The 25,587-nt window shown below is 36.1% G+C and overlaps 1 protein-coding gene across 2 annotated transcripts in view; it reads left to right on the top strand.

Moving 5' to 3' along the window:
• efr3a (EFR3 homolog A (S. cerevisiae)) overlaps positions 1-25,587 on the top strand; it is a 52,193-nt gene that overhangs the window by 14,816 nt on the left and 11,790 nt on the right. For both annotated transcript variants that reach the window (XM_073848631.1, XM_073848630.1), the window contains exons 4-8: positions 1,699-1,826; positions 8,136-8,286; positions 9,068-9,189; positions 11,743-11,892; positions 14,736-14,840. In XM_073848631.1, the coding sequence (XP_073704732.1) occupies positions 1,699-1,826; positions 8,136-8,286; positions 9,068-9,189; positions 11,743-11,892; positions 14,736-14,840 (656 nt within the window). The remainder of the gene's footprint in view (positions 1-1,698; positions 1,827-8,135; positions 8,287-9,067; positions 9,190-11,742; positions 11,893-14,735; positions 14,841-25,587) is intronic.

The following is a 25,587-nucleotide window of genomic DNA, read 5'->3' as shown; positions in this document are numbered from 1 at the left end:
ATTTAAACATTTGAAGTGTTTTAATTTTCTGTAATATCCATACATTTTTATAACTGATAGAATCTTGTTCATTGGCTAAGCAATGGATATGTGACCCTGGACCACAAAACTACAAAACTGACATTTATACATTGTCCGAAAGATTAATAAATAAGCTTTCCATTGACATATGGTTTGTTAGGATAGGACAATATTTAGCAGAGATACAACTATTTGAATATCTGGAATCTGAGGGTTGCAAAAACATCTAAATATTGAGAAAATCGCCTTTAAAGTTGTCTGAATGAAGTTCTTAGCTATGCAAATTACTAATCAGAAATTATGTTTTGATATATTTACGCTAGGAAATTTACAAAATATCTTCATGGAACATGATCTTCTTAGTTAATATACTTATGATTTTTGGCATAAAAGAAAAAACGATCATTTTGACCCATACACTGTATCTTTGGCTATTATTACAAACATACCAGTGCTACACTGGTTTTGTGGTCTAGGGTCGCATATTAGCTGTTTATATTGAAATATTGGTCTGATCAATATCTTACTGTATCATTTGCATTTTAAACAGTTGTCAACACAGTAGTCAACAAGTCTTGCTCATTTACATAAGTTTTGGACAGATGATATAAATAAGCGTTTCTTTAAAGACCATCTTTATATCAGAGTTCATGCACTGGGATTCAGACACATTCAAGTTCAAGTGCTGTGATCAAAATATATTCTTATCGGCTCTTCCTGTCCTCAGAGACCAGCTAAAGTAAATGCCATGCATAATAAGAAAGAATCTGCTTGGACTATCAATCTAAATTTAAAGCACAGCCGACTAGCAGCTGTTACTTGTTATTCATATTGTTGGAGAGAAATGTCTTTGCGCTGTTATTATGAATATATATTATTAACGCTTTCATTTTGACCTTTGATCTGTTCAGCAGTTTTTGAGAAGGTGCACACCAGCACACACACACACACACACACACACACACACACACACACACACACACACACACACACACACACAGGGAAGGTTTTTAACCTTGCTGTTACTCCATATTCATCACATTAACATTTAGCTGTGTTGATTAGACTGACACACACATACACACGATTGTTTTCTCTGAAGGCTAAATGTGAGTAATGTTCTCATGAGATGGTGCGACTGTTTCCACCGACACACACACACACACACACACACACACATTCCCTACAGTCATGTTATGTACCGTACGTTAAAATCGTGTTAAGTTAATTAGCACTTTGAGAGCTTCAGGAGTTTATTTCTCTTAAGGGATTCTGGGTAAAAGTGATTTTCTACTCATGACGCTTTCTATTGAATAACACTTTTCGTATTCAGTAGAAAAATAATCACTGTAAATGTTCTGCTCGGCCTTAAAAACCTTTCTTTCAAATAATATTTTCACATAGACATCACTAGGTACAATTTCAAACCAGAGCAGTCCAAAAAAGAGCAATTGCTCTTAAGATTATTTATAAAACCTTGTTAGAATTTTAGTATTATTTAATCATTATTAATAACAGTAGTAGATTTTGTTCAACTTGGAATATAAAGAAAAACAATAAATGAATACAGCACAATAATGCATTTAGAGCACAGATTATTGCAGAAAGTGGCGATGTCTCTGAAGTTCCAGTCAAATTCTAGTTGTATTTTACAATTTGATGTTTTTTGTTCTTCAGGATGGACTGGTAAAATCTGATATGGAGAAGCTGACATTTTATGCAGTGTCAGCACCAGAGAAGCTGGACCGTATTGGAGCGTACCTGGCCGAACGACTCAGCAGAGATGTCGTACGACATCGCTATGGGTAAGACATGCATAAAAAGGGTTAGTTCACCCAAAAATGAAAATTAGCCCATGATTTACTCATCCTCAAGGCATCCTAGGTGTATATGACTTTCGTTAAATTAAAAATTATCCTGGCTCTTCCAAGCTTTATAATAGTAGTGGGTGGGTGTTTCTGTTGTTCAGTCCAAAAGAAGTCCAATAAAGTGCATTGATAATAAAAAGTGCTCCACACAGCTCCAGGGTGCTATATAAAGGCCTCCTGTAGTGAATCAATGTTTTGTAGAAAAAAAATATCCATATTTAAAACATAGTAATGACTTTCCTTGCGCTAATTGTTGTACACAGAAGCCGTTTTGGCCGGATGACGTAGGATGTTGGCTTTGCGCATGCGATGCTAAGAAGTGCCGAATGCAGAAGTGCAGAGGAGAGAGCAAAACAAAACAACTGTCACAAATTAGAAGTAGGGATGCACCGATCCGAATCGGCCGATTCATGCTTGCGCGTTTTGTCAGTAAAGCCGGTTCTGTAATCAGCGGTAAATGCCATCAGGTGCGGGATTTCACGTTGAGCCGTATATACTACACACAGCCGTTGTTTACTGACGAGCTGCGCACATTCATACTGATAATGAACATGGATTTGCGCAGCTCGTCAGTGAACAACGGCTGTGTGTAGTACAATGGTTCTCAATCCTGGTCCTGGGGGACCCCTGGTCTGCACATTTTGCATGTCTCCCTTATTTAACACACCTGATTGAGATCATCAGCTCATTAGTAGAGATCCATGAACTGAACTAACAAGCTGAAGATCTCAATCAGGTGTGTTAAATAAGAGAGACATGCAAAATGTGCAGAGCAGGGGTCCTCCAGGACCAGGATTGAGAACCACTGGTGTAGTATATACGGCTCAACGTGAAATCATGCACCTGATGGCATTTACCGCTGATTACAGAACCGGCTTTACTGATAAAACGCGCAAGCGATCGGCCGATTCGGATCGGTGCATCCCTAATTAGAAGTACAAAAGGAGGATTTGTAAAGACAAATGTCATACGATTTAGATATAAAATAGTCAAGTCAAGTCAAGTCACCTTTATTTATATAGCGCTTTTAACAATACAGATTGTGTCAAAGCAACTGCACAGTATTTAAACAGCACAATAGTGTGTAAGTAACGCATTATTGTAAATAATCAATTTTCAGTTAAAGGCAGTTCATCAATGAATTCAGTGATATCATCGTCAGTTCAGTTCAAATAGTATACGATATCGCTGGAAAGTGTCCCCAACTAAGCAAGCCAGAGGCGACAGCGGCAAGGAACCAAAACTCCACAGGTGACAGAAATGGAGAAAAAAACCTTGGGAGAAACCAGGCTCAGTCGGGGGACCAGTGCTCCTCTGGCCAGACGAAACCAGCAGTTTGTACCAATGTCTGATTGTAGAGAACTCGTCAGGATCCCGTGGTGTGGCACCGATGGCCGTCTAGGTTGGCGAGGTCTTCATTGATGATCCGTCTCTGGAGCTCATCTGGTTGACATCCACGGCTATTGAAGTCATCTCGAGGTGGTGATCCATGATCTAAGCTGGGTACGGACTGGATCCGGGGGACTGCAGTGACCATCTGATCTGGATACAGGCTGGGTCTGGTGGCTACGGTGACCTCGGAATAAGAATGAAACAGACTAATATTAGCGTAGATGCCATTCTTTTTACAATGCAACGAGTGCATCAGATGTTATGGGAGGTGTTTTCAGTTCCGGTTTACCTAATTAATGCAGCCTAACAATCCTTTAACGGATTTGAGTTATAGGAATGTGTTAATGTTTTATGTGTAAGCCAGGTTAAAGAGATGTGTCTTTAATCTAGATTTAAACTGACAGAGTGTGTCTGCCTCCCGAACAGTGTTAGGCAGATTGTTCCAGAGTTTGGGCGCTAGATAAGAAAATGATCTGCTGCCCGCAGTTGATTTTGATATTCTAGGTATTATCAAATTGCCAGAATTTTGAGAACGCAGCGGACGTGAGGGACTATAATGCGATAGAAGCTTGCTCAAGTACTGAGGAGCTAAACCATTGAGGGCTTTATAAGTAATTAGTAAGATTTTAAAATCTATACGATGTTTTATAGGGAGCCAACGCAGTGCTGACAGAACCGGGCTAATATGCTCATACTTTCTAGTTCTAGTAAGAACTCTTGCTGCTGCATTTTGGACCAGCTGGAGTTTATTTATTAAGCATGCAGAACAACCACCCAATAAAGCATTACAATAATCTACCCTTGAGGTCATGAACGCATGAATTAATGTTTCAGCATTTGACATTGACAGCATAGGTCGTAATTTCGATATATTTTTAAGATGGAAAAATGCAGTTTTGCAAATGCTAGAAATGTGACTTTCAAAGGAGAGATTGCTATCGAATAGGACGCCTAGGTTCCTAACTGATGACGACGAATTTACAGAGCAGCCATCTAGTATTAGACTGTGTTTTAGGTTATTACTTGTGGAGGTTTTAGGTCCAATAATTAACACCTCTGTTTTTTCAGAATTTAACAGTAAGAAGTTATTCGCCATCCAGTTTTTAATATCAGCTATGCATTCTGTTAGTTTTTCGAATTGATATGTTTTGCCGGGCTGCGAAGAAATATAGAGCTGAGTATCATCAGCGTAATAATGAAAGCTAACACCATGTTTCCTGATGATATCTCCCAAGGGTAACATGTAAAGCGTAAAAAGTAATGGCATTAGTACTGAGCCTTGAGGTACTCCATACTGCACTTGCGATTTAAATGATACCTCTTCATTTATTGCCACAAACTGATGACGGTCTGATAAGTACGATTTGAACCATGCCAGTGCACTACCATTAATGCCTACATAATATTCAAGTCTATTTAAAAGAATGTTGTGCTCAATAGTATCAAACGCAGCACCAAGATCCAGTAGCACTAATAGGGAGATGCAACCACGATCGGTTGACAAGAGCAGGTCATTTGTAACTCTAATAAGAGCAGTCTCAGTACTATGATACGGTCTAAAACCTGACTGGAAATCCTCACAGATACCATTTTTCTCTAAGAAGGAGCATAATTGTGAGGATACTACCTTTTCTAGTATCTTTGACAGAAAAGGGAGATTCGAAATTGGTCTGTAGTTAATTAATTTATTGGGGTCAAGATGTGTATTTTAATGAGTGGCTTAATGACAGCCAGTTTGAAGGTTTTGGGGACATATCCTAATGATAATGACAATGACGAATTAATAATATTTATAAGAGGATCTATGACTTCTGGAAGTACCTCCTTTAGTAGATTAGATGGAATAGGGTCTAACATGCATGTTGTAGGTTTAGATGATTTAACAAGTAATATAAATCTTTAGTAATATAAAAAGAATTTATCAAGAAATACAATTCTTCCTCTCCTATAATAGAGAATGAGTGGAATTGTTCCTCAGGAGATCTACAGCGCATTATCTGATGCCATACTGTAGCGGGCGGCTGTATGGTTACAATTTTATCTCTAATAGTGTCTATTTTGGAGGTAAAGTACATCGTAAAGTCATTACTGCTGTGCTGTTGGGAAATGTCTGCACCTGTTGCTGCTATATTTTTAGTTAATTTAACCACAGTATTGAACAAATACCTAGGGTTATGTTTGTTTCTTCTAAGAGAGACGAAAAGTAATCCGATCTGGCAGTTTTTAATGCTTTTCTATAAGATAAGTTACATTCACGCCAAGTAGTACGAAAAACCTCTAGTTTTGTTTTCCTCCAGCTGCGTTTAATTTTTCGTGCTTTTCTCTTTAGGGCGCGAGTGTGATTGTTATACCACGGTGTTACACTGTTTTTCTTAATCTTTTTTAAGCGCACTGGAGCAACTGTATCTAAAGTGCTAGAGAAGAGAGAGTCCATAGTTTCTATTACATCAATTTTTTCTGAGCTATTGGATATGCTGAGGAATTCAGATAAGTCAGGAAGATTACTTACAAAGCAGTCTTTTGTAGTAGAAGTGATGGTTCTACCGTACTTGTAGCAAGGAGTTGAATTTACAGTTTTAGCTATCTGGAGTATACAAGAGACTAGATAATGATCTGAGATATCATCGCTTGGCAGAATTTCAACACCATTAACATCAATTCCATGTGACAGTATTAAATCTAGAGTATGATTTCGGCAATGAGTAGGTCCTGACACGTGTTGTTTAACCCCAATAGAGTTCAAAATATCTATAAATGCTGTTCCTAATGCATCTTTTTCATTATCAACATGGATGTTAAAATCACCCACTATTAAGACTTTATCTGCGGCCAACACTAACTCGGATAGAAAATCAGCAAATTCTTTAATAAAATCTGTATGGTGCCCTGGTGGCCTGTATACAGTAGCCAGTACAAACGTCACGGGAAGATTTATCATTAGTACTTGTTTCTCTGGATAATGCTATATGAAGCACCATCACGAGTTATATTTGAAGCCTGTTCTCTGAGAGACATTGAGGGTTCATGTTTATAACAGTAATCTTGGGGGGTGGACTTGTTTAAAATAATGTAATCGTCTGGTTTTAGCCAGGTTTCTGTCAAACAGAGCACATCAGTGATCATATCATTTACAAAAAGTGCTTTCGTAGAAAGGGACCTGATATTCAATAAGCCAAGCTTTATCAATTGTTTCTCTGTATTATATATTTTTTTTATTTGTTGAACATCAATTAAATTGTTAGTCTTGATTTGATTCAGGCGTTTTTTTGTATTTTCTAGCTCCGGGAACAGACACAGTCTGTCTGCTTCCTGACCTGGGCCCCAGTTAGTCAAGTGCAAACTCTAAGACTATGTGCCATATTTCTATATAGAAGAGATGGTCCACATCCGGGTGGATGAAGACCATCTCTTTTCAACAGGTCAGGTCTGCCCCAAAAGCTTGTCCAATTGTCTATGAAACCTATGTTATAAAATAGCCAGGAGGAGAGTGGTATTCCTTTGATAAAGTAAGGAAACTTTGCTTCCTTTGGTCCTGTAAACAAACCTTGATTTTCGCGAGATCAGTGGCGCATGCGTTATGTATACGTCCTACGTCATCCGCCCGGAATGGCTTACACGTATGATAGTTAGCACAAGCTAGAGAAAAGTGATTATTCCGTTTTAAATATGGACTTTTTTTTTTTCACAAAAATGCATACATTTTCTACAGGAGGCCTTTTTTCTCACCTCCTGGAGCTTTGTGGAGCACTTTTTTATTAGGGATAGATGCACTTTATTGGACCTCTTTTGGACAGTTGAATGGAAACACTCGCCCACTGGCATTATAAAGCTTGGAAGAGCCAGGATCATTTTTAATGTAGCTTCGATTGGATTCTTATGAAAGAAGAAAGTCATATACACCTAGGATGCCTTGAGGGTGAGTAAATCATGCGCTAAATTTCATTTTTGGGTGAACCACCCCTTTATCACAATCACACAGTTATTCACAGTTAGTCACTTTAGTGCCAGTGCAGAATTAAAGGGATAGTTCACCCGAAAAATGAAAATTACCCCATGATTTACTCACCCTCAAGCCATCCTAGGTGTATATGACTTTCTTCTTTCAGACGAATACAATCATAGATATAAAAATATCCTGGCTCTTTCAAGCTTTATAATGGCAGTGAATGGGAATGTTGAGATTTTGAAGTCCAATAAAGTGCATCCATTTATCATAAAAAGTTCTTCAAATGGCTCCAGTGGGTTATTAAAGGCCTTCGGAAGCGAATTGATGCGTTTGTGCCAGAAAAATATCTATATTCAAAACTTTATAAACCGTAATCTCTAGCTTCCACTAACTGTCCTACGTGCTTTCATGAGAGAGTGGTGTTCCAGCAGATGATGTAGAATGTAGGATGACTAATTTGTAACCAGTGTTTTGTTTTACTCTCTCCTCTGTGCTTCAGCGTTCATCCTATGTCGTCTGCGGAAATCTCGTGAACCATGTACGACAATTAGCGGTAGCTGGAGATTATGGTGTTTAAAGTTTTAAATAGGGATATTATTCTTACACAAAACATCAATTCGCTTTATTAACCCCCTGGAGCCATGTGGAGCATTTGTTATGATGGATGGATGCATTTTATTGGACTTCAAAAGATTGACTTCCATTATGAAACTTGGAAGAGCCAGGACATTTTGTAATATGACTCCAATTGTATTCATCTAAAAGAAAAAAGTAATATACTGTACATCTAGGATGGCTTGAGGGTGAGTCAATTAATTTCTTGGAAAATTATTGTGTTGTTTTTTTTCTAACACTTTTATTTTTAGTGTTATTTGGAGTTCAAATGATCATTTTTGGTGTCTATGCAGGTATGTGGTAATAGCAATGGAGGCGCTGGATCAGTTGTTGATGGCGTGTCATTCCCAGAGTATCAAGCCATTTGTGGAGAGCTTCTTACACATGGTAGCCAAACTGCTGGAATCCAGAGAACCCGATTTACAAGTGCTGGGCACCAACTCAGTAAGTTTGACTGAACAAACCACAAAATGCACTCCTAAACCTCCGCAGGTGGAAGATGAGAAATGGCTTTGACTGTTATTCTGCCATTTATGCTGTGGTGCTTTTTTCCTTTTATTCTCTCTCTCTCTCTCTGCTCACTCAATTTTCTGCTGTATTATTCCTCTTCTGGGTTTCTCAAATCTGTTCCTAGCGGATCTGAAGCGTTGCAAAGATTCTGCTGCATTGAATTGTTTGTGTTTTAAATGTTGCATCATCTATTGAAGGCCGAAACTACATTTCTCAGTCAAGCTGTGTAAACTAACTCAAGATATTATTTAATATCCTTGCAAAAGCAGGTCACTCAGCAATCATTACGGTATTGACTGCACGAGTGTGTTGACATAGGATTCCCTACATCATTTAGTATTTACATTTTTTTTCCAAACCATGGTGTTTAATGCATGTTTAATTCTGAGAGTTAGGCAATGGGTGGGAATGTTTTGATAATGGAGTTTAGTGAAAATAAAATGCTACAAATGTCAAATATGTACTCTTTAGGTTGTTTAATTCTAGCAGGCAATGATTCACACATGCTGTATGCACTTAAACACATACTTTTGCTCATGTAATGAGATGTCACACTTCTCTGGCTGATATCAGTAACTTCCTCTGCACATCATGGGAGGGGAATATCACCTTCACACCTTTGCATGGGAGTGTTTTTAAATTTGTTGTGTGTGAGAAAAAGGTGTGGTTGTGTGCTTTTCTGACATTATCACTGTGTGTGTTTGGTTTCTTGTAGTTTGTGAAGTTTGCAAACATCGAGGAGGATACGCCATCTTACCATCGCAGATATGACTTTTTCGTCTCTCAGTTCAGTGCCATGTGTCACTCCACACACGAGGACTCTGAAACTCGCAGCAGGTGTGTGCATTAGTTTGTGTCTGTGGTTATTTCATGTTAGGATGTCAATAAAAGAGAGTATTTAAAGTAAAATATATAAGATATATATAATATAATAAATGTCAAAAGTTTACATACACCTTGCAGAATCTGCAAAATGTTAATTATTTTACCAAAATAAGAGGGATCATACAAAATTAATGTTATTTTTTGATCTAGTACTGACCTGAAAAATAGACTTCACATAAAAGATGCATACATATAGTCCACAAGTAATAGTTGAATTAATAAAAATGACTCAAAAATATACAGTGTTGTTACCTGAATGATCCACAGATGTTTTTAGATTTTTTTTAGTTGAGTTTTTTCATGAGTTGTTCATGTGTCCATGTTTGTCCTGAACAGTTAAACTGCCTGCTTTTCTTTGGTATTTCATCATTTTGTGCATTTTAACCCTTTCCAACAATGACTGTATGATTTCGATATCCATCTTTTCACACTGAGGACAGCTGAGGGACTCATATGCAACTATTACAGAAGGTTCAAATGCTCACTGATTCTCCAGAAGGAAAAATTATGCCTTAAGAGTCAGGGGGTGAAGAATGAAGAATGAAGATGTGTACATTTTTCTTATTTTGCCTAAATATCATTTTTTTTCATTTAGTACTTCAGAAGCTACAGAAGATACTTGCATGTTTCCCAGAAGACAAAATAAGTGTACCCTGATCTACGAAAAGTTTTCACCCCCTTAGTCTTAATCTTCTCTTAATGTATCGTGTTTCCTTCTGAAGCATCAGTGAACATTTGAACCTTCTGTCATAGTTGCTCAGTTGTCTTCAATGTGAACAGATCAGATGGATCTCAAAATCATACAATTATTGTTGAAAAAGGTTCAAGTTCACCAAAATGCTTAAAAACCAAAGAATTTCGGGGACCTGAAGGATTTTTCTGAAGAACAGCTGGCAGTTTAACTGTTCAGGACAAATAAGGGACTCAACTCAACAACTATCACTGAACAAAAATAATAAAAAATCAGCTGTGGAGCATTCAGGTAACAACACAGTTAGGGATGCATGATATTTATCGGACAGATAAATTATCGACCGATATGGGTAAAGATTACGTCATTTTTATTGCTCCGATAAATAACTGAAACCCGATCCGATAAAGTACTCTTGCTGGTAAATCAATCAATCAGTCTGGTTTATCTGAGAGTCATCTGCTTTCCGAGTGCAAGTGACTGCAGCTGTAAACTGCAGTGACTCTCTGCCTTTGTCGCGTTTAATACGTCATCATCTGTCTTCATCATCGCCTTCGCCGGTCTGGAAGTTTTTCACGGTGACAGAGGAGGACAATGCTACTGCTATTTACAACACATGTTTAGCAAGGATTCCGAGAGGAGGTAAAAAGTCGTTAAGTTAACAATCTTATATCTCACTTCAGAGGTCGTGATCGCGGTGAATCTGTTTTAGGGGCCGTTCACATGTCGCGCCTAAAAACGTGTGGAAAACGCTGAAGTGCTGCCTTCTCTTTCTTTCCAAACCCAAAGTCTTTGCCAAACCGCTCTGTAGTTTGAGCTCCAGTGGCGTCTGCCGTTGCTAAGCAGCCATGACATGCGCTCTCCATAAAGACGCGGTAGTTTCAGCAAAGAATAAATAGATTTTCAGCATTAAAAATCGCTTGCAGTAGCTCTGTTATCAAATTTAGTTAAAAATGTTTATTCCTGTACAGCTTTGATAAGCTGTTTCTCCACCTTGCCAGTGCTTTCAGTTTTATTAAGGGAAAGGATGAAGCGGATTGGTTGGTTCATGTTATATGACCTGCGTTGCGCTTGCAGCATTCTGAAGAGTTGAGATGTTTTTATCTCGATTCTGATGTTTTATTCCCCGCCTTGTACGATTTGGCTGCTGCACACATTCATAATATGATCAGTAAGAATGGACTACATGTAAGCTTTACCACAGACATTTGGACATCTGACTTTACTCCATGATGCACTTCATTTTTTCCAGGTTGACAAAATGTCAAAGCATTTTATTTTATTTAGAATTTTTTTAGAATTTTTTTTATATTTATTTAGAAACTTACAAAAAAAAAAAACATTTTTGAAGAGTCAGGACTGTTTGCTATGATTGTTAGACCCAGATATATAATATAAATTTCATTAGTTTATCTTAGATTTTGTATTCTCCTGTGTGCACAAAATTATCATATAAAAATATGAATGTATTGGTTATCGGTATCGGCATCGGCCAAAAGAAGGACTTAATTATCGGCTATCGGTTAGAATTTTTCATATCGAGCATCCCTAAACACAGTATTAAGAATCTAATGTATGTAAATTTTTGAACTTTTGTCATTTTTAAAAATTTTACTTTTAGGTCAGTGCAAAATAAAAAATAGAATACTGCCAAGATATTGTGTTAGTAATGCAGACAGATTCTTATTGATAAAATGTGACTCAATTATCCAAATACTTTTGGGACCTCTATAAGCAGACCACCATAATTGACACTAATGAATGCATTATTTAGTGTTCATTTATTAAGTGTGTTTAACATGTTCTTGCTGCAGGATCCGTGTAGCAGGCATTAAGGGTCTCCAGGGTGTCGTCAGAAAGACTGTGAATGATGAACTGCAGGCAATCATCTGGGAACCTCAACACATGGATAAACTCATTCCCTCCATGCTGTTCAACATGCAAGATAATGAGGACTCCGAGAGGTACAGTACACACAGAATCATTTAATTTTTTCTGCTCAAGGTGATATTTGTTCAGTTTGTTCTTGATGTTATTTTTGTTGTGTACCATGCCCTGAATAAAACCACCCAACACATGGAGAGGCAGGGAGGAAGATTTGTCTGATAAGTATGCTTTGGAGGTCCACATGTAGAGGGCAATCAAGGATATCTGATTCCTTTAAGGATGTGTGTGGTTGTGCGAGAATAAAACGTGAGTGTGTCTCAGATAAGGGCCCCTGTGTGCACAGAATATTTAAGTTTAATTGCCTGTTTGTGTTTTTGAGTACGGAAACATCAATCGTACCCCTCTGCCCTATAATCAGCAGCTGAAATCCAATCAGGTGCATCGATCAGTGATTAAGGTTGCAAACACAAACCTGGGCATGCGTTTGATTGACGTGTGTAAGCTGGTCGGGAATGACATCTGAACTGCTAATGTTACATTGGACGCTTACTCTGAAAACTATCTCTCTGAATATATTAAAATGGTGTGCTTAAATGTTTCATTCAGTTAATTATTTACTGCAATTACTTTCTAGATGCACAGTTATAAAGAGTATAACTGAGTATATACACTAGTTATAGAGTATTATAACTATTTATGCTATTTGTAAAACCTAGACCACAAAATCAATCAGAAGGGTCGATTTTTTTTAAATTGAGATTTATATGTCACCTGAAAGCTAAATAAATAAGCTTTCCATTGATATATGGCCTGTTAGGACAATATTTGGCCGAGATACAACTATTTGAATACCAGGAATCTGAAGGTGCAAAAAAATCTAAATATTAAGAAAATGCATATTACTAATCAAAAATTAAATTTTGATATATTTATGGTAGGAAATTTACTAAATATCTTCATGGAACCTGATCTTTACTTTAATATCCTAATAATTTTTGACCCAAACAATGTATTTTTGCCTATTGCTACAAATATCCATGCACCTTTTTTTTTTTTTTTTTTTGGTTTTGTGGTCCAGGGTCACATTTTTGAAGTATACCTTACACAATATGCAAATTTTGTGGAAGTGTCTCTGATGCTGTATGGCTATTAACTATTATTTGACAACAAAAACTTTTTATTGACTTCTTATTTATAATTAATACAAAAAGCAAGATTCTGTTTCTGATAAAAATTGTGAATGCAATATGAAAAAAGCTCCATGTTTACTGTTCTTGTTTGTAGGGCTGCACAATGTGTAATATATACACTGCTGTTCAATAGTTTTGGGATCTGTACGATTTTTTATATTTTTTAAAGAAGTCTTTTCTGCTCATCAAGGCTGTGTTTATTTGATTAGAAATGCAGAAAACAAACAGTAATATTGTGAAATATTATTGCAATTTAAAATAGTGGTTTTCAATTTTAAAATACTTTTAGGTGTAATTTATTCCTGTGATGCAAAGCTGAATTTTTAGCATTTTTAGCATCATTACTCTAGTCTTCAGTGTCACATGATCCTTCAGAAAACCTTTGATTTATTATCAGTGTTGGGAACAGTTGTGCTGCTTAATATTTTGTTGGAACCTGTGATACATTTTTCAGGATTCTTTAATAAATAAAAAGTTAAAAAAGAACAGCATTTATTTCAAATATAAATATTTTGTGACAATATAAATTACCATTTAAAAGTTTGTGGTTAGTAAATTTTTTATTTTTATATTTAAAGTAAATTCTTTTATTCCGGAAGAATGTGTTGGAATGATAAAAAGTGATAGCAAAGTCTTGTCTGTTTTGAAAAAAAAAAAAGATCCCGAAAAAAGAATCACAGGTTTCAAAAAAATATTAAGCAGCACAACTGTTTCCCAAATTCATAATAAAAGTAATAAATCAGCATATTAGAATGATCTCTGAAGGATCATGTGACACTGAAGACTGCTGTAATAGCTGATGAAAATTCAGCTTTTCATCACGGGAATAAATTATATTTTAAAATATATTCAAATACAAAACTATTATTTTAAACTGTAATAATATTTCTCAATATTATTATTATTTTTTTTTTATTGAGCTGCTTGTGTATAAAAGGAATATTCAGTGTATTGAATTATTACATTTTATAAATTGTAGCATTTGTAATTTGATAATCACTTTAAGCCATATTATGATTTTGGTTTTATTTGGGTTTATTGTGCAGCCCTAAAGCATTATAACCATCGTCCTTGGCATGAACGGACTTGTAAACGGCAAATATTAACAAACAAAAACATATATACTGTATACATGTATACTATTTTACAAACTCTATCCACCTTTTTCTTCCTATAAGAGTGGGCGCAACCATTTATAAATTTTATGAATTTAATGAACCAGAAGTCTTACCTATAATCTTACTTCCACATTAAAGAAAAAGGTGGATTGAAAAAATAGCAGGAAATATACAGTGTTTTCTGTGAAGTAAGCAGTATGCTTAGTATTCCTTTACAAACTGTAGCCTCTGTTTGTGGTTGCGGTGCTTTAATTTACTGCACTCTGATTAGATTGAATATGTGGCTATTATTGGCTCTAGAAAACACATACACACAGCTGATGTGTGTGTGCGTGCGCATAGTTGTGTGCTTATTTCAGCTTTTCAAGGTCGTCAGATTCTGTTAATTGCTTTCCATGGGCTGTCGGTGAGCCGAAGGGACAAAGTGTGTGAGAGAGAGAGAGAAAGAGAGAGGGAAAGAGAATGAGGTGGCTGGGTTTCTTCCTAAAAGGTCTTAATGCATCATTTAATACACTTGTGTGTTTGACATCAGAATGCAGAATGTGAAACCACACACTGTAAACGACAGTTTAGTACATTGCACTTGCACTTATGTGTATGCTTCTCTCTTAGGGCTGGAGAGGAAAACCCGGCTTCATTGGCGGAGAGCTGCTTTCGAGAGTTGCTGGGTCGCGCTGCTTACGGCAACATGAACAACGCCGTGCACCCCGTACTGGTGTAAGTACCATTGCTATGTGTGCTGTAGGTACAATTATCCACTGCTATTGTTTGGACTATGGCAATATCAATGGCTCACTCACTATTCACTCATTACAGCAAAATAAACAGGCTTTGACTTTAAGTCAGGGGTTTTGTACTGGGCTTGTTGCCATGGTAGTGGCATTACATTGTGAACAAGGTACCATGACTTCAAAATTTATAATTTTTAAATGCACACATCTAGACCGCATTTTTCCTCAACGTACAAATGGGTGAGTAAATGTGCAGCAAACAGTAACGGTAAAACTGTTTGCACTACAAAGCAGTGTGCTCATAATTAAGTTAATACAATAAAAACATGGTAAAGACCAATTTGCAATATCAAGCATCAAAATCAAGCTGTTTTGTACAGCTAAATAGCTAAAGCATGAACTTTTATCACATCACATTGCCTGAACTGTGCTGAATACCTGCACATTAAAGGGGTCCTATTATATTTTTTCACTTTTAAATTTTTGGTCAGTGTGTGGTGTGTATGTTTGGGCATAAAAAACATCTACAAAGTTACAAATCTCAAAGTCCACTCCAAGGGAGATATTTAGTTTTGCAACGAACGGCTCCTTTGGACTACAGTGTTTTATTTCCGGATGCTATGACGTCCATTAGAATATATCATACAGAAATTCGAATCGTTGGCAGTTGGGAAGGGACGAGGTGGGGGATTAGCCTAAATTTAGCAATGTAGCATGGACAGCCGCTTCTGGGATGCTTCAGCGAGCTGCAGGGTGGCTGGTATAAACGCAAGCATTGACTAAAGTGGCCGCAAACTGCTCTGGTTGCCGTGTTGGAGCTGCACCATTGACGTGTGTGGTATAGAGGGTCGAAACACATGTGGAGCCGCGGCTGATGTAAACACAAGCATTGCCTAGAGTGGCCGCAAACTGCTCCGGACGCCACGTTGAAGCTGCGCCATTGACGTGTGCAGTGTGTGGTAAGAGATTTATTCATCAGTGTAGATAGCTTCACTAGCCTTATGCTGGAGCTGGTTTCAGGCATGTAAATAATTGAATTATTTAATGAATGAATGAATTAGCACAATAATGATAATATCATGTATCACAATCTCGCAGGCTAACGATAGAACCAACACAACTGTAGCGTATTATTTACTCACCCTCCATGCATCCTAGATATATGCATGACTTATGCATATGCATGACTTCCTTCTTTCAGACGAATGCAATCGGAGTTCTATTAAAAATTATCCTGGCACTCCCAAGCTTTAGAATGGCATAGACTGGTGTTTCTCTCCATCAGTCCAAAACAAGTCCAATAATGTGCATCGATCTATAATAAAAAGTGCCTCACATGGCTTCGGAGGGTCAATAAAAGCCTGCTGTAGTGAACCGATGTGTTTTTGTAAGAAAAATATCCATATTTAAAACTTAAAGGTACACTCCACTTTTTTTGGAAATAGGCTCATTCTCCAACTCCCCCCGAGTTTATAAGTTGAGTTTTACCGTTTTGAAATCCATTCAGCCGTTCTCCTGTTCTGGCGATATCACGCTTAGCATAGATCATTGAATCCTATGAGACCAATACAGCATCGCATTCCATAATGACCAACGAGTTTCTATATTTGTCCTATTTAAAACTTGACCCCTCTGTAGTTATATCGTGTACTAAGACTGGCGGAAAATGTAAAGCTGCGATTTTCTAGGCCGATAAAATTAGGCACTACACTCCCATTCCAGTGTAATAGTCAAGGAAGTTTGCTGCCATAATATGGACACAGCAGGCGCAGTAATATCACGCAGAACCTGAAATTAGTTCCCAGCTAGGTAACTTCCAACGAGGAACGCTTCCTGTGCATCCAGTTGGTAACATTGTCCTGCGATGTGCTGCATGATATTACTGCGCCTGCTTCGGCCATGTTACGGCAACAAACTTCCTTGACTATTACGCCGGAATGGGAGTGTAGTTCCTAATCTTATCAGCCTAGAAAGTCGCAGCTTTACATTTTTCGCCGGTCTTAGTACACAATATAACTACAGAAGAGTCAAGTTTTAAATAGGACAAATATCGAAACTCGTTGGTCATTTTTGAACGCGATGCTATTGGTCTAATAGGATTCAATGATCTATGCTAAGCTATGCTAAAAGTGATATCGCCAGAACAGGAGAACGGCTGAATGGATTTCAAAACTGTAAAACTCAATTTATTAATTCGGGGGGAGATGGAGAATGAGCCTATTTCCAAAAAAAGTGGAGTGTTCCTTTAAGAATCACTTTAATCTAGCTTGCGCAGTTGTACACACAACTTGCTGCTTTGGGAAGGGGTGTGGCAGTACTGAAACGCCGTCTAAGCTGTTCGCCAATCACAACGCACTGGGACTGCTAACCAATCACAACACATTTCGTTCTTCGGAAGGCGGGCCTTCTTCAAACCCGGAACTAATCAAGCCATTTGTGCCAGGCTGGGGAGAAAGCTATTGTAATAATGTAAATTATGTGAAAAATAATGTGTTTTTCGAACCACCATGAGAGCATTTTCTAGTGCACCCCCAAAACAAAGTAAAGACTTTGTGAAAGAGCATAATAGGACCCGCTTTAAAGTCAGGTACAGATCTCTATGAAATATTGGAATTGTACCATTTTAAATCTGTGAAATTTCATGTAACCCTATAACACACACACACACATGCACACACAAAGGCACAGGCTCAAATATGTGTGGCCCTTTCAGCTTTTCAAGGATGTCAGTTTCCATTAATCTCCTTCCAGGGTTGACTGTGAGTAGAGATTGCAAGAGAAAATTTAAAGCAGACAATACAATGATAACATAGATCAGGTGTTGTATGATCTTGATGAGCTCTAGTCTCAAATATGCAGCTCATGCTGTAATCGAAGGGTGCCAGTGCACTATGAGACATACAGAGACACGCAGATGTTTTCAGACAAACACGCAGCGCGGTGTTAGCCTGCGAGCTCAGGTGTCCAGACGCTGCTGCTGCTGTCAGCTGCTCGTCTGCTTCCTCTCACGCTGTGGGCATGATGGGATTCATTCATTCCAGTCTCAGCACAAACATCATGCATAAAATGCAAGCAGCGCCCAGATGGCTCTGTTTTGTGTTAAAGGAATTGTTGTGATCTGAATCCAACTGTTTTGCGCTTGATTTATGTGTTAAATGGGTTACAGATGCAAATATGTGTCTCTGTTTGCACACTGACTCTGCAGCCTGGTGACTTTACAGTTGTATTGACACTGAATATTGCCATTCATGTTTTTTTTAAATATATCACAATTTCAGCATCAACAATAAATGTAATATTTGATAGCTTTATTAAAAAAAATTCAATTCAATTCAATTAAATAATATTAAATCAATGAAAATTTGTGACCCTGGACCACAGAACCAGTCATAAGTGGTATATTTGTAGCAGTAGCCAACAATACATTGTATTGGTCAAAATGATCATTAGGTTATTGAATAAAAGATCATGTTCCATTAAGATGTTTTGTACATTTCCTACAATAATAATATACCAAAAGGTATTTTTTGATTAGTAATATGCATTGCTAAGAACTGATTTGGACAACTTTAAAGGTGATTTTCTCAACATTTTGCTTTTTTTGCACCCTCGGATTCCAGGTTTTCAAATAGCTGTATCTTGGCCAAATATTGCCCAATCCTAACAAACATCAATTGAAAGCTTATTTATTTTGCTTATTTATTTATATTATTTAGCTTTCAGATGATGTATAAATCTCAATTTAAAAAAACTGACCCTTATGATTGGTTCTGTTGTCCTTGGTCACATTTTAATTTAGTAGTGTTCTAAATTAAATAGACTACATGGACAGATGATACTAGATTAAAGCCGCTCGCATAATTTTCCAGTATTGTGTGTGTGAAAATTATTCATCTCAATGCAAATGAATTGAGCAAACTTTCATTTTACAAATTTAAATTAATTGCATGCATGATAAAATGTGCAAGAATTGTATCAGCTCGTTTTAATTAAATTGGACAAGCAGGAAAACCCCCTTTTTTTTGCAATGAATGCAGTATCAATTATTCTCATGTGGCTGGGATAAGTTTAGCTGTAATATAAATTCTTATACTATACAATAATATATTAAATATAATTATACAGTGCTGTTGAATGTTTCAATCTCTGATTGGCTGACTTTTTTTTTTTTTTTTTTTTTAGTTGTGCAATTATCTTCAGGGAAGCACATGGCTAAAGTAGTTCCAGGCAGGTCCTGACCACATTACATTGTCCAAATTGCTTCGCCAAATGTGACCCTAAACCACAAAACCAGTCATAAGGGTCATTTTTTTATATTGAGATTTATACATCAATAAATCTATAAATATAAATAAATAAATAAGCTTTTCATTAATGTTTGTTAAGAGCTGAGATGCAACAATTTGAATTATATATTTATGGTAGGAAATTTCCTTCAAATTTTTTGGCGTAAAAGAAAAATCGATAATTTTGACCCATACAATGTATTTTTGGCTATTGCTACAAATATACCCGTGCTACTTAAGACTGGTTTTGTGGTCCAGGGTTAGGCCTTACAGTCTAAAACAGCAAAAGAACCAAAACCCACAATGACACTGACCAAGCAAATAAATTTAGTAAACTATCAGATAAAAACTGTAAATTGTTTCATACACACAGAAACAGGTGATTTTATCTGTAAAATAGTTATGCAACTTAAAAGCTACATGAGATTTCTCACTAGCGAGGTAATAACGGCACTGTTGTTGGAGCAGATGGATAGATTCAATAATAACTGCATTTTGCTATCAACGGCTCAACCCTCTGTTACTTGGTCTAAAATTATTGAAAAAATTAATTTAAAATTATTTAAAATTGTTTTGAAATTAGCAAGGGAGGCATTGGATAAGATGCGCAAGAAATTAATCCTACACACAAAAGCATTTTAAGAACAAAAATCTGATGAATGCATTTAAACGCAACACCTGAACAATGTCTTGAGGTGTGGTAACCATAGTATAAGTGGAATAATTGACTCCCATCCATTGCATTATTAGAAAATAACCCACACCCGAGGTGTAACTCCACTTCGTGCCATGCCCACAACCACATCACCATACCTTATTATCAAAAGAACCTGCGAGTGAATTTTTGGCTACTTGTGACTGCACTTCACTCAGATTCAGTACTCATTTCCTGTCATACTTAACACCTCTTAAATATAGTAAGGTCTCCGTAGCCTGTCCTCTCATGGCGTATTACTTAAATATCTCATCATATCAGAGCTGTTTTTTCCTCCATTAGCACTAATGTTCTCCTGATTCATGCGGCGCACATCCAGGCAAGTCTAGAGGAACATTGGAGTCATTTCCAGGTCATTTTATAAGGAAGTAAATGATCTAGTGATGACCATATCATTATGACACAATGTTTCATGCTATAAAACTAAAAAGGTTTTATAATGCACTGAAATGTGATTTAAGTAATTTTAGAAAATGTATTTATTCGAATTTTTGTAAACATTTAGAATGATTTTTGGGATCATGTGACACCAAAGGCTGGATAAATGGCTGTTGAAAATTCAGCTTTGCCATCACAGGAATTAAAATCTTAAAATACAGTCAAACCAAAATTTATTCAGACACCTTCGATATTTCTCACATTATCACAGTTTATTTGCTATAGTTTAGAAAATGGTAATAAAGAGTTCAACTGTGTCAGAACAAATACATCTTGATAATGTTGAGAGAAAGGTATGTAATGGATTACAGTGAACCAAAAATTATTCAGAAAACTGTTAGTATGACAATATTTACAGTTACCAAGCAATGCTTAATTTTGTTCAGTCTGTGGTCTAAAAAGGTCGCATTAGCAATAAAAAAAACACTTAAGCAAACATGGTTAGGTCAGAGTGTCAGGATAATGTTTGGTCCCAAATTTGTATCAATTTTACTGGTAGTAGTATATGAAGAATATTTGGGTATAATATGTCACAGTTTACTTTAATCTGCTATCCTCGATTACATAAATGAAATATAGTGTCCTGCACATGAGACTCAAACTACTTACTGGTACTGATGGATTGAGTTCCAAACCTGTATGACTTTTTTCTTCTCCAAAACATAGAAAGATATTTTGAAGAATGCTGGTATCAAACCGTTTTAGTGACCACTGATTTACAGTGTCTGGATGAAAAGCACATTTCCCAAAATATCTTCTTTGTGTTCCACAGAAGAAATTATGAAAGCCCATTTTCGCTACTGGCTAAAAAAAAGTTATTGCGACTTTTTCTTTTTTTATCTATATTGTGTGATGCAATTCTGACTTTTTCTCAGAATTGCATGATGTAAACTCGCAATTGCAAGTTATAATGTCAAAATGGCGAGATATAAACTCACAATTCTGACTTTTTTCTCTGAAAAGCATGATGCAAACTTGTAATTGCAAGTTATAAAGTCAGAATTGCAAGATATAAACTCACAATTCTGACTTTTGTCTGAAAAGCATGATGCAAACTCGCAATTTTGACTTTTTTTCTCAGAACTGCATGATATAAACCTGTAATTGCGAGTTATAAAGTCAGAATTGCAAAATATAAACTCAAAATTTTTACTTTTTTTCTCAGAATTGCAAGATATAAACTAGTAATTGCACGTTTATAAAGTCAGAATTGCAAGATATAAACTCAAAATTTTTACTTTTTTTTCTCAGAATTGCATGATACAAACTCTAAAGTCAGAATTGTGTGAAACATGCAATTTTGACTTCTTTCTCAGAATTATGATATAAGATATGTGATATAATTATAAAGAATTTCAAGATATGAACTCGACAATTCTGACTTTTTTACTCTGAAATATGATGCAAACTCATATAATAATTGTAATATAAACTTGCAATTGTGAGAAATAAAGTGAGAATTACGAGATAAAAACACAATTCTGATATTTTTTCTCATAATTATGAGATATAAACTCTCAGTTGCAAGTTATAAAGTTAGAATTTTACGATAAAAACTCACAATTCTGACTTTTTTTTTCTCAGAATTGCATGATATAAACTTGCAAATGTGAGTTATAAAGTCCGAATTGTGAGATATAAACTTTTCTCACAATTTGCAAGAAATAAGTGAGAATTACGAGATAAACTCCAAATTCGGACTTTTTTCTCGCAAATGCGAGTCTGTATCTTGCAATTCAGACTTTTTTCTTTTTTTCTTTCTCTTCGATTACATAAATGAAGTATAGTGTCCTGCACCCACTAGTAAAAAAATATCGAAAATTATATCTGGTATTTTAATTTGTAATAATATTTCTCAGCATTACAGTTTTACTATATTTTTTGATCAAATAAATGCAGCCTTTGTGCACATAAGACAATTCTTTCAAAAACATATTCTAACCATTTTACTTTTGACGCTAGTGAAAAGCCACTTTGTCCAGTCATATTAGAGCATATGTTTTAACCCTTTGCGTTACAAAGATAATAGCATTTCTATGATGTAAGTTAATGAGTAAATGCTCTGTAGGTCTGTATATGCGTATGTCTGTCTGAATTTAATGGCAGCTGAAGGTGAAACTTTAGATTCAGAGTTGAAGACGAGCTGCTTTGATTTGGCTTTGTGTGAAAATGAGCAGTTCTTGGTCTGACCGCTCTGACCTGGTCTCCATCTGCAGCTTATTAGCACACAATTCAGACACATGCAGCCGTATGCAGCATGCATGCGTGTGTGGACACTCACAGGGCTCATTAATGAGACTGTTTTGGCTCATCTCAGTCATTGGCCAATTAGCGCTGAGTGAGATGTCTGTAAAAAGAGAATATCAAAGCGCCAAGGGGCTCTCAAGCACATCTCTTTTTCTCTATCACACCGCCTCACCTTCTCCATCACATCTCTGCGTCTCTCATGTCTCGTTCTTCCTCTCCTGATTAAACTGTGCGCTGTGTGCTCTGTATTTATTAAACTTGTGTGAGGTTTTGAGGGAACGTTGAGCTCCGGGGCAGATATCTGTACCTCTGATAACACATAAAGCTGGTGTTCGGGGAGGCAGACAGACAGCGAGAGCTTTTTTTGGGTGGAGGGGGATTTCAGGCGTTCTAAAAATAGCTCGCATCGTCGGATGGGGGGTGAGATCAGATTGACGTTACCATGGCGACAGCAGGAAGGGAGACGATGGTGGCATAGAGGTTTTAGAGTTAGAACAGACTGTGGAAAAGAGGAGAGATAAAGGTGTGGAAACAGGATTTGTGTTGCGGTGAAGGAATGCTCAAGTTTTCCGCATCACAACTGCTGTTGAGTGGAAGCACCGTGTCCGACGTAACAGACGGCGGTGCCAGAATCGACTCCAGACACCTGTATAAAAATCACAGACTGTGAACATGAGCCTTCAAAGACTCAAACTACTTACTGATGGATTTGAGTTCCAAAACTATATGACTTTTTTTTCCACTGCAGAACATAAAAAGATATTTTTAAGAATGCTGTTATCAAACAGTTTTGGTTATTGCCACTTTTTATCTTTTTATCTATACATTTCTAATTGCAAGAAATAAAATCAGAATTGCGAGATAACCTGTAATTCTGCCTTTTTTCTTTAAAATTACGTGATATAAACTTGCAATTGCAAGAAATAAAATCAGAATTGCGAGATGATAACCTGTAATTTAGATTTTTTTTTCCCCCTCGAAATTACATGATATAAACTCGCAATTGCGAGTAATAAACTCACAATTCTGACTTTTTTTCCCCAGAATTGCACAAAATTAACTCGAAATTTTTTTCTCGGAATTGCGTGATATAAACTCGCAGTTGTGAATTATAAAGTCAGATTTGCAATATATAAACTTACAATTCTGACTTTTTTCTCAAAATTGCGTCATATAAACTCGTAATTGTGAGTTCTAAAGTCACAATTCTGACTTTTTTTCTCAGAATTGCACAATGTTAACCCGCAATTTTGACTTTTCACTTTTTAATTGTGTGAGATAAACTTGCAATTATGAATTATAAAGTCAGAATTGCGAGATATAAACTTACAAATCTCGGAATTGCAAGAGAAAAACACGCAATTCTGCCTTCATTCCTTTATATTCGGTGATATAAACTTGCAATTGTTTATAACTCACAATTGCGAGTTTATATTACGCAATTCTGAAAAAAAAGTCAATATGCAGGTTAATATCATGCAATTCTGAGAAAAAAAAGTCAGAACTGTGAGTTTATAACTCACAATTGCGAGTTTATATCACAGAATATAAAGGAAAAAAGGCAGAATTGTACATTTTTCTCTCGCAATTCCGAGAAAAAAAGTCAGAATTATACGTTTATTTCTTGCAATTCTGACTTTATAATTCATAATTGCGAGTTTATATTACACAATGGCATGATATTAACTCGCAATTAATTTTTTTTTATAAACATGCAATTCTGACTTTTTTCTTAAAAAATTGCGTGATATAAACTTACAATTGTGAGTTAACTCAGTTCTGACTTTGTTTCTTAGAAATTTGTGATATTACCTCACAATTTTAACTTTTCTTTTCTCAGAATTGCGTGATATAAACTTGCAATTGCGAGTTCTAAAGTCAGAATTCCAAGATATAAACTCATAATTCTGACTTCTTAAAATTGCGTGATATAAACTCACAATTGTTATAAACTCACAATTATGACTTTTTTCTCAGAATTACGTGATATTAACTTGCAATTTTGATTTTTTTTCTCACAACTGCAAGTTTATATCTCGTAATTCAGATTTTTTCCCCCCTCAGAATTGTGAGATATAAACTCGTAATTGCGAGTTATGAAGTGTGAAAAAAAGAAAAAAGACTGATATGTTCTCAGATTTCCGAGCATATATCTCACAATTCTGACTTTTTTTCTTGCAAATGCATGTAATAAAGTCAGAATTGTGAGATATAAACTTGCAATTCTGAGAAAAAAAAAGTCATAATTGCGAGATATAATCTCACAATTCTAAGAAAAAAGTCAGAACTTCGAGTTTATATCTGCAAGTAAATAATGACAGAATTTGAACTATTCCATTAACTATTAGTTATTGTGTGTTTTTAATTTAGTAACTCCAACCCATAAGTATTAAACTCTAACAACCTTTACAAGTTACATATTAGCATAATTAAAAACTGCAGAATGTGAATCTAAATTGAGGGTTGTCAAAGTGCTAAATGTAGAGGAAAGAGTGTTATTTTTGTTCCTGCTTTAAATATGTAAAATATTTTAATGGCTCTTTGTAAACTATTTTTAGAAAAGAAAAGGTTGGCAAAAATACCACTTGTATAATCTTTACTTCACTATTATAAACGACAACGGTATGCAATTTTTAAGATAATTTTCTTAAATTGCATAAAAAGCATCCAAACACAAATCCGCTATAAATTTGTGTAATAAAAGGCTAAAAGCTTGTTTGAGAAAATTGTGGAGGGCAAAGGTACTAACATAAAATTGTTTAGTAGCTTTTTTTAGCCAAAGGATAAATTCAGCAGATTTAAATATGGCAGTTTTCCCATTTAATAACACGTTTCATACCTGCAATAAAATCTGACATTAACTGACCCATAAATGTTGTTCCATATGCTCAAATAGCATTAAAAGTGCATTTTCCAGGTTGCAATCTCAAGCGCACATCTGACTATCATTTGATGATTTGCCATTTTCTTTAGAAGACTTTTTCCATCAGACATTGCACTCTCTCCATTTCCTAATAATATGAGTAAATCATCTTGGTATATATTAG

The sequence above is a fragment of the Garra rufa genome, chromosome 10 (assembly GCF_049309525.1).
Source record: "Garra rufa chromosome 10, GarRuf1.0, whole genome shotgun sequence".
Classification (NCBI taxonomy): domain Eukaryota; kingdom Metazoa; phylum Chordata; class Actinopteri; order Cypriniformes; family Cyprinidae; genus Garra; species Garra rufa.
This window is presented reverse-complemented; position numbering and strand designations above follow the sequence as displayed.